This window comes from Pristis pectinata, chromosome 4 (assembly GCF_009764475.1).
Source record: "Pristis pectinata isolate sPriPec2 chromosome 4, sPriPec2.1.pri, whole genome shotgun sequence".
In the NCBI taxonomy this organism is placed as follows: Eukaryota; Metazoa; Chordata; class Chondrichthyes; order Rhinopristiformes; family Pristidae; genus Pristis; species Pristis pectinata.
The window spans coordinates 35,577,922-35,591,746 of record NC_067408.1 but is presented as its reverse complement, the minus strand read 5'-3'; the positions used below and the strand labels follow the sequence as shown (position 1 = coordinate 35,591,746).

The 13,825-nt window shown below is 38.1% G+C and overlaps 1 protein-coding gene across 1 annotated transcript in view; it reads left to right on the top strand.

Moving 5' to 3' along the window:
* cdhr2 (cadherin related family member 2) overlaps positions 1–13,825 on the top strand; it is a 125,249-nt gene that overhangs the window by 51,642 nt on the left and 59,782 nt on the right. Inside the window, exons 4-9 of the mRNA XM_052013586.1 lie at positions 372–511; positions 4,526–4,585; positions 5,991–6,071; positions 9,640–9,729; positions 10,828–10,944; positions 11,031–11,174. Coding sequence (XP_051869546.1) covers positions 372–511; positions 4,526–4,585; positions 5,991–6,071; positions 9,640–9,729; positions 10,828–10,944; positions 11,031–11,174 — 632 coding nt within the window. The remainder of the gene's footprint in view (positions 1–371; positions 512–4,525; positions 4,586–5,990; positions 6,072–9,639; positions 9,730–10,827; positions 10,945–11,030; positions 11,175–13,825) is intronic.

The following is a 13,825-nucleotide window of genomic DNA, read 5'->3' as shown; positions in this document are numbered from 1 at the left end:
TCTGCTTCTGCTCCTGGTTTCTCCCTCCCCATCAACTAATCCCTGGGAGAAGGTCCCTTACCTGAACTTGTCTTCTACTCAGCTCTGAAGCCAGTTTGGCAACCAAATAATGTGGTGACAAAAAATGCACATGCCAGGATTCTGGTTTACAAATTTCTGTTGGCCAGCCATATTTTAAAGTGCTGAAAATGGATTGTGTACCTTTTGAGATTATGAGATGGCCAGTTAGAATGCTCCTCAAATGCTATTGGGGAAAAGCCTGTGCTGCTGCGTCAATGTTCATTTTCTGTATTAAAACCTTAAAATTGAATCAATTAAAAACAACATTTTAATACAATAACAATTAACAGTTAATTTTATTATTTTCCCAGGTGAAGAAGCATATAAAATAAACGCAACTGATCCAGATATGGACAAACTGACCTATTTTATGTCTGGAATAGATGCAGTATACTTCCATGTAGATAAATACACAGGTGTTGTCACAGTCGCAGTCAGTTTGGATCGTGAGGTAACTTAGAAATATGGCTTGACAGTAATTGTAAAAGATTTAAGTTCTAGTCCCAACTCTGAATATTGAGTGGGTATTATGAATTAGCTTTAACAAAAGATTTAAATTCATACAAAGGTTGTTGCTTATTGCTCAATAATATATGCCTCATGCAAAGATGCAGAACTACTGTAAGGATATCATATAAAATAGAAGAAAGGCCTCAAAGCATAATTGAATCATAGGTTATAGAGAAATCGCAGGGAGAGTTTTCATAGAGTTCCTCCATTTCCAACTAAAAGAGCGCAGCTGCAAAATTCGGCCATGGTTTGAATACAGACAGTGCTGTTTTGTGACTATTGTGTCCTGCAATGCATACTGTGCATTTTTATTGCCAATTGGGCCAACCGCCATTACTGAGGAGGGCTTTAGTGTGTGAAGCATTTTAACATACCAGAGTATGCAGACCAAGCATGTATATTGATTTGGAGTCACTGCTGCAGTACAGTTTGGCAGCAGTGGCAGCAAATCAACATACATGCTTCATCATGCTTCTAATACTAATGCCATGTGTTTAACTCATGTGAAAGATGAACCTCTGAGCAGCAGGAACCCCTCTGTCCACTGCCCTCAAGCCACAGCACCTATGTTATTTAAAGGGATCAGCAATGATTTCTAAGTAATTGCTTGGTACACAATGTTGGTTCAATTATTGTTTGGGACTTCCAGACTTTCTAAGAGTGCTGTGCCAAGAGTTCAAGAAGTTTCTGTTGACTTTAGAAGTTCTGCATCCATCCTTTTTAGTGGTGCAACATGACAATGGGAATGAACAGAGGGCTCCCACAATGGGACTGGTTGGTGGAGGGGGAGGAGGAAGAGGGCGAAGAGCCTGCAGCAGGAACCCATGTTCATCAGATGTTTTCTAGAAGAAATGTATGGTTCAATGTGGAACAACGTGCAAGGCACCTGTGATTCATTAATGAGATCCTCACATATATGCAACAAGATCCAGCCATATTTATGACAGCAGAGACAAAAGAGGATCACATTGCCAGCACAGCATCAAAGGAATAGGATTAACTAATTCAGCTTCTTGAGCCTGGATCATCATTTGATGAGATCACGGCTCACCAAAGATGAAACTCCATATCCCTGCCCATTTGCCATATTCCTTAATATTGGCAACTAATATTTTATAAGCCTCGGAGTAAAAATTAACAACTTATTTGGCATCAATTGCTGTTTGTGGAAGAAAGTTCCAAACATCTACCACACTTTGCATGTAAATGTATTTTCTGACTTCACTACTGTAAAGTCTGTTGTACTCCTGTCCTCTGAATATAGATGCTGACTTCCTATTACCCCTTTTGATTATTTTAATTTTCTATGTGTATGGATCCCCAGGTCTCTTTGGATTTTCACTGCTTTTAGCTTTTCATGATCTAAGGATGTTCTTTGGTCTATCATTTCTCGGTGCCCTTGCATTTGTCTACCTTGAAATCCATTCGCTGGAGTCCTGCTCATTCACTTAATCTACTGTATTTCTTGAAAATTAATACGTTTAGCCACACCCTCATTCTTGTCACCAATCCATTCTAAAAGCTTTGGCTGCTTACCTCCCTTTTCTTGGGGCAGAGCTTGCATTTGGCTTTGTTTAGAGGTGAAAATAGGTGATGGCATGGCGACATCGTTCAAAGTTCATCTCAGGGTCAATATAACACCAAGGTGGTTAGCAGCCTGGTTCAATTTCAGACAGTTGTTTGGGAGAGGGATGGAGTTGGTAGCTGGGAAGCAGTTTGTGATGGAAACGAAAGACAATGGCTTTGGTTTTCGCAGTGGTTGAAGGAAATTTCTGCTTATCCTGTGATGTATGTTAGACTAGCAAAACCAACAATGCAGACTGAAACTTGGAGTTGTGAATAGTGTAGAAGACTGGCAATGGATACAGCGTGATATAAATAAATTGCAGATGTGGGGAGAGAAATGGAAGATGGAGTTTAACCCAGACAAATGTTAGGTGTTGCACCTTGGTAGGACTAATGTCAAGAGGCAGTACACCCTTAAGGGCAAGACCCTTAACAGCGTTGAAGAGCAGAGAGACCTTGGGGTGCCAGTCCATGTCTCATTGAAAGTAGCTACACAGGTAGATAGGGTGGTTAAGAAGGCTTATGGAATGCTTGCATTTATTAATCGGGGTATTGAGTATAGGAGTCAAGAAGTTATGATGCATCTCTATAGAACTCTGTTTAGGCCGCATTTAGAGTATTGCGTGCAATTCTGATCACCTCACTATAGGAGGAATGTCGAGGCTTTAGAGAGGGTGCAGAGGAGTTTTACTAGGATGCTGCCTGGATTAGAGGGCATGTGCTATCAGGAGAGGCTGGACAAACTTGGGCTTTTTTCTCTGGAGCGGCAGAGGCTGAGGGGTGATCTGTTGGAAGTGTATAAAATTATGAGAGGCATAGATAGGGTGGACAAACAATATCTTTTTCCCATTATTGAGCGATCCAATACCAGAGGGCATGCATTTAAGGTAAGAGGGGGTAGGTTGAGAACAGAGGTGAGGGGTACGTTTTTTTACTGAGAGAGTGGTGGATGCCTAGAATGCGTTGCCTGATAGGGTGGTGGAGGCAAATTCATTGGGGGCCTTTAAGAAGGGCTTGGATGGGCTCATGAATGAGAGTAAAATGGAGGGATATGGGCATTCTGTACATAGGAGGGATTAGCTATGTTGGCACAACATTGTGGGCTGAAGGGCCTGTTCTGTGTTGTATTGTTCTGTGTTCTATGTTCTATATCAGATTAGCTAATGCAAAATCTTTCTTGCAAAGACTTTAACCTATGATTTTCAGATTCATAACTAAACAATCAAGAACTTGTTTCATATCTGGAAAAGATTATGTTTCTGTGTGGAAATGCATCTCTTTTCATGTTCGGTAGGGACAGATGACATGCTTTCTTTACTGCTGACTGCAACAGATGTTAAACTTCTCATTGTACAAAGGACTTAACACTTGTTCAAAATCCTTATTCAAGTCTGGCTGACCCTGATATAGATTTCTTATTTACTTGTTAGGCCTAGCAAGGAATGCAGTTTACCTGAGTGTAGAGCTGGGAGGAGTATGAGTACTCATCCCTTTGCAATGCTATAGGAAATTATTGCTGCTGCTCCCTCAATCTAATCCTCCCTGGTAATCTCTTATCATCTGCACTGCTGTCTAACTGCCTATCTCTTTTACTTCCTGCCCCAACTACCTTGGACCCTTATTCCCCAGTCCTGTGATCCTAGTCTTGATCTGAACCCCTATCTCTACCCATATTCCGACTCCTGGCCCCTGCACCAACTTACTTAGGGGCTACTACAACATTACTGGCATCACCACTTCTCACAGATTTTCTCTGACATTGAGCTGACTTGATGACAATTTGCCCAAAGATTAATATCTGGGGAGCCACAAACCTCACCATTTTGACTCAAGGTAATGGGCCAAAATCTGTCATCTTCTTCATGGCACTAACAATTTCCAAATTTTATTTCTTATATATGCAGAAAATGCTGGAAATATTCAGCAGGTCAGGCAACATGAGAAGGGCCATTTTCAACTACTTTCCCCATATATTTGACTTTCAGTGGATGCCTGTTACTACCAGTGTTTCCCACGTTCATGTAGAACCTTTTTCCTGCTGATATTTCTGATCTTCTCTTTAACTGTGAAGCAGGGACTTGAGCCTATGAGCTTCTGGATCAATGGAGAGAGGATATGATGGAAGAGATTACTTTCCAAACCTGTGAAGTGTTAGCTCTCTTTCATTTGTAATGTGATTACTTAGATTGACAACCTGGTAAATGTCATAAAAGTCACTTGCAAACTGCTTCAAATAATGGTTCCACATGATTTTAAGTACCTGTGAGCTCAGTCATATGTTATCACAAAGGAGCTTTGAGGTAGTTTGCCATTTTTCAATTTTATGAAAGAAGTTAAAACTTTTAATGTTTGCTCCAGCAAAATTCTTCTCTTTTATTTTTAATACCAGACCAAGGAAATTATGAAAGTTACTATTTCTGTTCGTGATGGACAATTACCAGTTAATTTGGTAAGTTTTGTTAAATTTATTTAAGGATAAAAATAGCTTGAATAAACAATCTAAAACTAAACTGAATGAATGTGTTAAAAAGGTTGATATTGACACAATTAAGCACATGGCAAAATGTACTAATCAAGAAATTAACAGCTTTGGGTGAAATGATTTTTAAACCAGTGTTAAAGCTTACAAATATTTGATTAACTTTTGATATATGCTAGATCTAAAATTCTGCAATCTTTTACATTATTTAACCTATTTTACCTAGATTAGTGCTAATTAAACTCACCCAATCTACTGCAAGATCTAGCTTTGTATAATTACTCTTGTTCTACTTCTAAAACTTATGAGACTCATCCCACCTGATTGTTAAGGGATCAATACTTATACTTACATTATTAGGTCTCTTTTCTGACGGTGCGTTGGTGAATGAATTTGACGAAATTGTACTGATAATATTGAAAATTGGATAGTTTTAAAGATATCGCATAATAAAAACATAATGAAAAGCACATAAAAAGTAGACTTATCTAAATGGCAAAAGATTGCAGATGTGTAAAGTACAGAGAAATCTAGGTGTTTTTGTGCAAGGATTGCAAAAGTTAACAGGAGAGTGCAGAAAGCAGTTAGGAAAGCAAATGACATATTGGCCCTTCTTGCATGAGGATTGGAATTTAAAAATAGGAAAGTGGTACTTCAAAGGTATGGAATATTGGTGAGGTCACATCTGGAGTTCTATGCACAATTTTGGTCCCTTTTTTTAAAGTAAGGATATACTAGCTTTGGTGGCAGTCCAAAGGAAATTCATTAGGCTAATTCCTGGGATGAGAAAATTTTGCAGTCAAGAGCGGCTAAGAAACTAGAACTGGCACAGAAGAGGAGATGATGTCTGGGGTACATCAGCCATGGTTGGTGAAATGGAATGGTGGTGTAGGATTGAGGGACTGAGTGGCTGATTCCTGATCATATTTTCTTATCTTCTTATATACATTGCAGGGTTGCTAAATGCATGGTTTCCAAGACAGACTATTAGCTATTAGGTAGCTGCAGAGGCATAAGGGAGGCTCTTCAAGGATTGCAGATCTCATGAAGCTCCTTTAAACACTGTACAGAAATGACCAGTGTAAATTGAATCAAATCTCAATAAAGTTGTGGAGTACATCTTAGAATGGGACATCTTAGAAAGTCTTAGAATGTCTATTTACCTTTAATTAGAAACTAAAAATATGACTGCCATTTCAATCTAACTTGCAGGGCTCGATAAGGTGCATTCAAAATGGATATCACTCTTTGATCTAATTTTCCTCTCTAGAGCCTCATTCTCACTGGGAGATTTTGGTTAACATTGAAACAATGGTTGTCTATTTAATGGCCTGTGATTTGTAATTAAAATAACTTCTCCTGCTTTCATCTCCAGACACAAACAATCATTGTTGAAGATGCCAATGATGTTGCCCCTATTTTTAAAAATGCTCCATACATGGTACATATTTTTGAGGTGAGTCATATCCAGTTTTTACCACTGAATTGTTTGTGGCATCTTGCGTTGCAGTAATGAGGAACTTTGTTTCCTTAGCTTTGGGACATGGCTTCAAATCCATTCCAAACTGATGCAATGAAATAAAGATGTATGCCTTCAATCAATTTTCTGTGACAGTATCATTGAACTAGTTATAAAGTAGCACAAGTTAGCAATAATGTCAGAAAACTGGGAAATCTTTCTCTGAAAGCCTCTATGACTGCACATGAGGTAAAATCACACTGATGCATTGGAAGATAATATTACAATTTTAAACTTTACTTGGGTGTATGCAGTCACTCAAATTTAACTGCTTTTGGAATGGTACTTTAACAGACCACATGTTATTTTCTCTTCTTATGCAGTCCCTCACGGTTAAGAATGACCAGCTCCCACTCCAGTGTTTTGGTAGATGCCAATGTGTTCAATCTGATTTTCAGTGTCACAGTTAAATGAAGAAAAGCACTTATCTTTCTCACATTTACTTTTGGTGTATGCATCTTTAGTCTACAAGACACGCTGATAATGAATGAAGAGACTCAAAGCCTAATATGATGGTTAGAGTAAGTTATACTCAGGTTTCAATGATACCTTCACTGTATAGAGAGAAAAGTAATGTGGGCCAAGTTTTACCTCGTGACTGATTCTACAAAATAAAAATAAAATCATAGAATGACTCTGTACAAAAGGAGTCAATTTGGCCCTTGAATCTGTGTTGGAACTTTTTGAAAAGCAATTTTGTTAGTCCAAATTACCTGAAGTTTCCTCATGTCACTGATTTTTTTTCTGTCATTTGGGTTTTTATCTCATTCTTTTCTGAAGGTTACCATTGAACAAGTATCCATCAATCCACTAGGCAGTGCATCCAAAGACTAAGCAATCTTTTCCTGTAAAGTTTATCCTCATGCTATTTCTGGTTCTTTGCCACCTGGCTAGAGGATCATAGAAAATTTCAGGCACAGACAGAGGCAATGTAGCCCATTATATCTGTGCCTGTTAATAAAAGACTACCCACTCTAATCCCATCTTCAAGAGCCAGGTCTGTGGTCCTGCAGGTCATGGCTTTTCAAGTACATATCCACGTGCCTTTTTAAATGTGATGTCTCTTCCATCCTTCCAGGCAGTGACTTCCAGACCCTTACCACCCTCGGGATGAAAAAAGTCTTTCTTACTTCCCCTTCACTCCTCCTTCCAATTACTTTTAAACAATACCATCTGATTTTTGACCACTCTGCTGAGGAAGGCAGGTCTTTTCATCTTAAATTATTTGGTTCCCTCATAATTATGTGTATTTCAATTGTTTCTCCTCAGTTTCCTCTGTTCAAAAAGAAACAATCAAAGCTGACCGATCTTCCTTAGAAACAGCCTTATAAATCTTCCCTGCACCCTCTTTCATGACATGTGAACTCTGTGCAGTACTGAAACTGTGATCTAACCAGTGTTGTATCCACTTTTAGCATAACTTCCCTGATCTTATCTTCTATGCTTCAACTAATAAAAGAAAGCATCCCATTTTTTTTAGCCACCTTATGACCTGTCCTGCTGCCTTTAAGGATCAGTGGACATGTACTGCAACAGTGACATTTCAGTGACTGGAAACCAGAGTTCATATTCTTTGTGATTTTAACTATCTCTGCTCTGTGAAGAATAACTTCAGCTGCTCCAATCCAATTACAATCATTGCTGGAAATGTTCTAGTAAATCTAGTAAATCCTCTCTAGTGGCTTCATATTTTTGGTACATTAGAGTGCCCTGAACTGGACATATTGTTGGATGTGGAAGTGAGCTATTTTGCTATAGGATAACTTTTGTATAGGATAACTTTTGTATAGGATAACTTTCTGGCTTTTGTATTATATGCTTCTATTTCTTAAAAAAAGCTGAACTCCAAATGAATTATTCCTTGAAAGTTGGAAAAAAAAACTACAGATGCTTGAAATCTGAAATAAAAACAAAAAAGTGCTGGAACCAGGTTAGGCAGCAACTTTCCTTGTCTTTACTTTGTTGTCCTCTCTTCAAAGACTTGTACACAAACATATTTTCTTTCTGCGCACCCTTTAAAATTGTATCATTCAGTATGTGTCATTTCTCCTCATTCTTTTGACCAAACAGATCACTGAACATATTTTTGTGTGATGAAATTTATTTGCAGTGTCTGCTCATTCCAATAGTGTGTCTATGTCCACTTAAAGTTTACTACTTTAATGTCCACCTAATATTTTCCTCATTTATTACACTCCCAATTCATGTGCAAATTTCAGAATTGTTCCTGTGCCTCAAAATTCAGACATTAGTGCACAGTAGAGTTTCTGATACTGAACCTTTAGGCAATATCAGTGTACACAACCAGTCCAAAACACAGTCATTTGCCAAATCTCTGTTTTCTATCCCTTAACTAATTTGTATCCATGCTTCAACTGCCATTTGAAACCACTGGTTTCAGTGACATGTGGGTTTTAATAAGTGGGCTTTGTTCTTTTGGAAGTCCACATACACAAATATTACGGCATTGCCTTCATTTAACTTCTTTATTACCTCATCAAAAGACTCAATCAAGTTTCTCAAAGAAGATTTTCTTTTAATCTATGCTTGCTGGCCTTTATCATCTCACACTATTTCAGAAGGTGATTATTGTTTCAAAGAACTTTCTCACAACTAATGTTGAACCATAATAAAAATAGGAAATATTGCACAAAGTCACAGGTCAGGCCACATCTGAGATGTGGGAAGAGAAACAGAGTTAACACTTCAGGTCAAAGACCCTTTGTTAGAACTGGGAAGGAGACAAAAGAAGCTTGTTAAACTGCAATGAGGGGGATGTCTCTGATAGGGTAAAACCGGGATGACCATGGGGATAAGCTGTAAACAAGGCTGTGTGGTCAATGAGTGAATGGGAGCAGTTAGAGAGTGAGAACGTAGATAAAAGAATGTAGGAGTTGTGAAATGCATATTAAACTAAATGGTCTTTAATTACAAAGTTCACCCTTTCCTTTTTGAATAAATGTATAACATACGTAATTCTCAATCCCTTTACTTTGGGAGAATTGAAATATGTAATAGTGATGTTTCTACATAGGTTACACACATTTTCTTTCCTAATCAATATTAGTTAGCCATATGTGCTCAGAAATTGGTTTGTGCTGAGACAGTGTTCTGTGTTGTGCATACTCTGAATTGGGTTCCTCTAAAAAGATTTTTATAACAATTTGTTACTTTCATGCCCATAATTGCTGTTGGCAAGCTTTGCTATTCCAGATTTGTTTAATTAAATTTAAATTTCCAACATATCATGAAGGGATTTGAAATAATTTCTTTATGCCTCTAATTACTAGTCCAAAACTCCTGGTCCAATAATATTAGAACACTACAGCACAGAAAATAGGCCATTCGGCCCCTCTAGTCTGTGCCAAAACTTTACTTATTAACCTCATGCAAAGTAATATACAAGTTATTGTGATTGTGATTAACATGCTAAGTTAACAAGAGGCCAAAAGTCTCCTAATTGTCACTGGAATTAATAATTAATGAATATGTTTAATTTTTACAGAATGAAACTGAAGGTGCAATATTATTTAATGTCGTGGCAATGGATAATGATGTAGGGCCTGCTGGAAAAGTACAGTATGAGATTGTGGAAGTAAGTACAGGATTACAAGAAAACCAAGAAATTACACTAATTTGATTTAATCTCTATTATTTGTTACTTCTGGCTTCCTGAATGCTGTGATAACAGTTCCTGTTAAACATACTTTTGAAAAGTAGTTAGCTTTGAGAGAGCTGCTACTTGACATGATCCAACTTTATTTTTAGAACAATTGCTCCATTGGCAATCAAAATAAATGTGAACTTTTGTAAAGGAAGGTGAAACAGCTGAAAGGCAAATCAGACCATCCTCCAGAGAAAGGCTCTAATCATTTATCTTCAGTGAGTTTATGAAATATTCAAACACAGAATTCATTGCACTCATTTTCTGGCTCTGTCATACCTGGTAATCTGTAATTCAGATAGTTGGTAGAAAGTCTCCTGGAAAATTAAAGAAAACATTTCAGCACAAACTTCATTTACTTGGTGCAACAAACAATCTGCTGGAGGAACTCAGCAGATTGAGCAGCATCTGTGGGAGGAAAGGAATTGTCGATATTCACCCTGCATCAGGACATACTTTTCCTCCCACAGATGCTGTTCGACCCGCTGACTTGCTCCAGCAGATTATTTGTTGCTCCAGACTTCAGCATCTGCCGTCTCTTGTGTCTCCATTCACTTGAAGATGATCATAATAATTGCCAGCATGTTGCAAAATATTTTGGACCAAGCTATTGTGAGTAACAAACCTCAAGAAACATCTAAATTGCAGCAAAGGCTCACCAAAGAATGCTGCATACCAACATCTGTACCACAATGTTATTGATATACAGAAACTAACTCACTTCACCTAATTCTGAAATGACTTAAATTTTCTGTTTGGTAATTATCATATGTAATCCTGCCTGATGCTTGTTTATTTTTCATGAAAAAGTATACTGTATATTTAGTTTTCTATTAATCTTCAACACCAATACCAAAACTATGACGTAAAAGGAACACCACATGTATGCTTAACTAAAGATTACCACTCACAACTGCTCCTGTGTTGTGTGAATGGTGCCACTCATTGTATGAGTCATATGCCAATGAGTCATAGATCATCTGATATCCTCTAAGTGCTGGATAACTCCTATTTCTTATCCTGTTACAGGTTCTGCCAGATGCCCCTTATCTTTTTGAAATTCAGCAGAATGGAAGTGTTATTTTGAATGGTACACTGAATTACAACCAGATAAGCACACATTATCAATTAAAGATCAATGCTTCAGTAAGGTTCAAATTATTTTGATTGAACGATTGTATTCATTATTATATTGGTTTGAGTTCTGAATAAGTATACTGTTTGTTTTCTAGGACAACGGTGGATTATATAATGGAAAACATGTTATTCAAAAAACCTCTGCATTTGCATTTATTAATATTGAAGATGTCCCTGACATGAACCCAATATTTCAGAAAATCCCTTATCAAACCACAGTCCCTGAGAATTCTAACAAGGTATGTATGCATAGCTTCTATATATTGCCCAGAAAATTTAAAGCAAAGAAATTGTATGAAGTTGGAAGAGGGGTGATGTAAAATCAAAAATAATTTCTTCAAGCATTGACTCCAATACTTATAAGGCGATGGGAAGAGAGTGGAAATGCTTGGGAATGGGGTTCATGTGGAGGTACCAATTTAATATTAGCAGTATATAAACAGCCTTTTTTCTTTCTTTGGTTTGATCATCAGCAAGATTGAAAGACTGGCTAGTAGTCTGGTGAAAGCCCTGCACTAATATGCAGCTAGTAAACAAAGAAGAAATTTTGGAGTGGGATCATAGATAGAAGGTCATCAGGGAAAGATCACTGAAGGAAGGCCTGGAGGGAGCGGGATCATGGATGGTCAGGGTGAGATAGTAGATAGAAAGTAGAGCATGAAAGATTACACCTTTAAGGTCAGGAGAAATGGTGGATGATGAGTTGGATGAGAGATTGTGGATGAGAGATTAGGGAAAAATTGTGGAAGGAAAGTTGGGGGAATGTGAATTGTTTCCACAGGACCAGTTGGGCCAAAGGCTTTATACGGCTATTTTGGAACTGGAATGGTCATGTTGAAGCCAGGTATCCTGTTGCAATCCAAAATTAAACTATATAGCACCATTCTCCCCTAATGCAACCAGTTTTGGGTATTAACAATCCTTCAGTGTACTAAGTGTGTAGTTTATGGAATGGATTTCCCTCATGAGAAGATAGAAGCAGTTTGTAATTATTTATTCGATCTCAAATCTCAATAGACTTTTATAATCAAATAGTATTTTGTGATATGAATGAGTGATTAGACACTAATGATGTGTAACAGGCTCAGGGGAATAAAGCTGAATTTGGACCAGTGGATCCACCTTTTACTGGGGCAGTGTTTGGGAGTGGATTGAGAGAGCAATTTTGTGTGGTTAATTTTGTTTTCCCCGAACATTACACAATTTTGATCCCACTGGTTGGTAAGATAGGCTTCATGTCGGGCAGGAAATATTTGAAAGTAGTCCACAGCCCAATAATAGTTGTGGACCTTGGAAATCAGTTTTTGGAAGTATGGTGGGGGATCGCTATGCTTCCTAGGTGAGCTCCAATCCCAGGGAAAGGAGGAATGCTTGTGATTGCCAATCCATTGAGGGATTTTCTGATGTCAATGTGGGAGATCAGAAGATCTGGATGGGTGTCCAGTTGCCAATCCCTGACCTGGTCTAGTTTCAATCCTGAATATTGGAGGACTGTCCATTTCTGTGTTAGTAGATGTTTATATCTTCTGTCACAGTGTTCGGAGTGGGAGAACCAAGTTGATTGCAGGTGGGGAAACAGGTAAGCTTGTTGCATTGGGGGGAGGCACTTCTATTCTTCTAGACTCTCAACCAATGCACAACCAATCAGAAACATAATATTAGCTCTGTGGGCAAACAACTTTGATGTATTTGCTGCAAACAGTTGGACAGAGTGGATACTTATGGAGATGTGGGAAGGGAGTAGGGAAATGGGTACTAGTTTTGTTTTGGTAAACCTGAAAGAATGGGTTTCCCTCAGGTTTTGAACACCATTTAACAGTTTTTATCTCCAGTTTTGGGACTGAGAAATTCTGGCTTTGGGCTGCATTGTCTTTTGGTGCCAGGGAGAAGGAATCCATAAACTATCATTGGAGGTTGGAGTTGAGAGATGATTGAAAGGGTCAGTAGGAGATTGTAGGCTCCAGATACAGAGCACAGAGGAAGCAAGTACTAGAGTTGGAAAAAAGTTGAATCAGTAGAGATTTTTGGATTAGATGGAAATCGTATCTTGGGAGTGAAGAGGGTATTTTGGGGAGTGATCAGATTGCAAGAGTTTGGTATACAGATGAGCAAGGTGGGTTACTGCTGCTACTCCTAGATTACAGACTATGAAGGAAAGGTATTTAAGCTCTTTGGTGGAGAAGCCTTGAACTGGTGCATTTCCCAGATCAAACCTGAGTCTGTTGTAGACCTATTGACAGAGGTTTATCATTATGATTATCATCATATCATGGCCAATGGAACTGCTGTTACTGAAAGTAACAAATGCAAGAATGAGAGTTTCAACAAGGAGGCAGATGTGAATTTGGATAGTGCTACAGAGGTGGAAATAGGCAGTCTTAAATGTTGGCATAGATTTCAAGTTGGAAATTCATTTTTGAGTCAAACATGGCACCAGTATTATGAACAATCTGGATCAGCCTCTGGCAGTTGCCATTAAGAAGGAGAGAGTTGGTGTCTGGTTTAGTTGAAGGGAATTTTTGCTCATCTGATTTTGGATGTCAGACAAGTAGTCTTTGATCTCATACCAGAGCAAGATTCCATTGTTTGGCGCTAATTTGGTATTAGTGCTGCCCGTGTGCAGTGTATTATTAAAATGAGAAAGTGGAAGCTTGTAATCCCCTGGTATACCATAAAAATAAAGAGAGATGTTATAATTTAAAAGTCCCTTATCAACTTCTTCCTGCCTCATAACCTTTTACTGAATTATACAATTTAAGGGACCATATAAGGGTAAATGTTTATTTTTATGAATGATGTTTTAATTCATATATCAGCTAGATCAGTGCAGGGTTCTGAGTTGTAGCTGTCAAGGGTTTGCTGCTTATGTTTCATTTTTTATTATTAATTG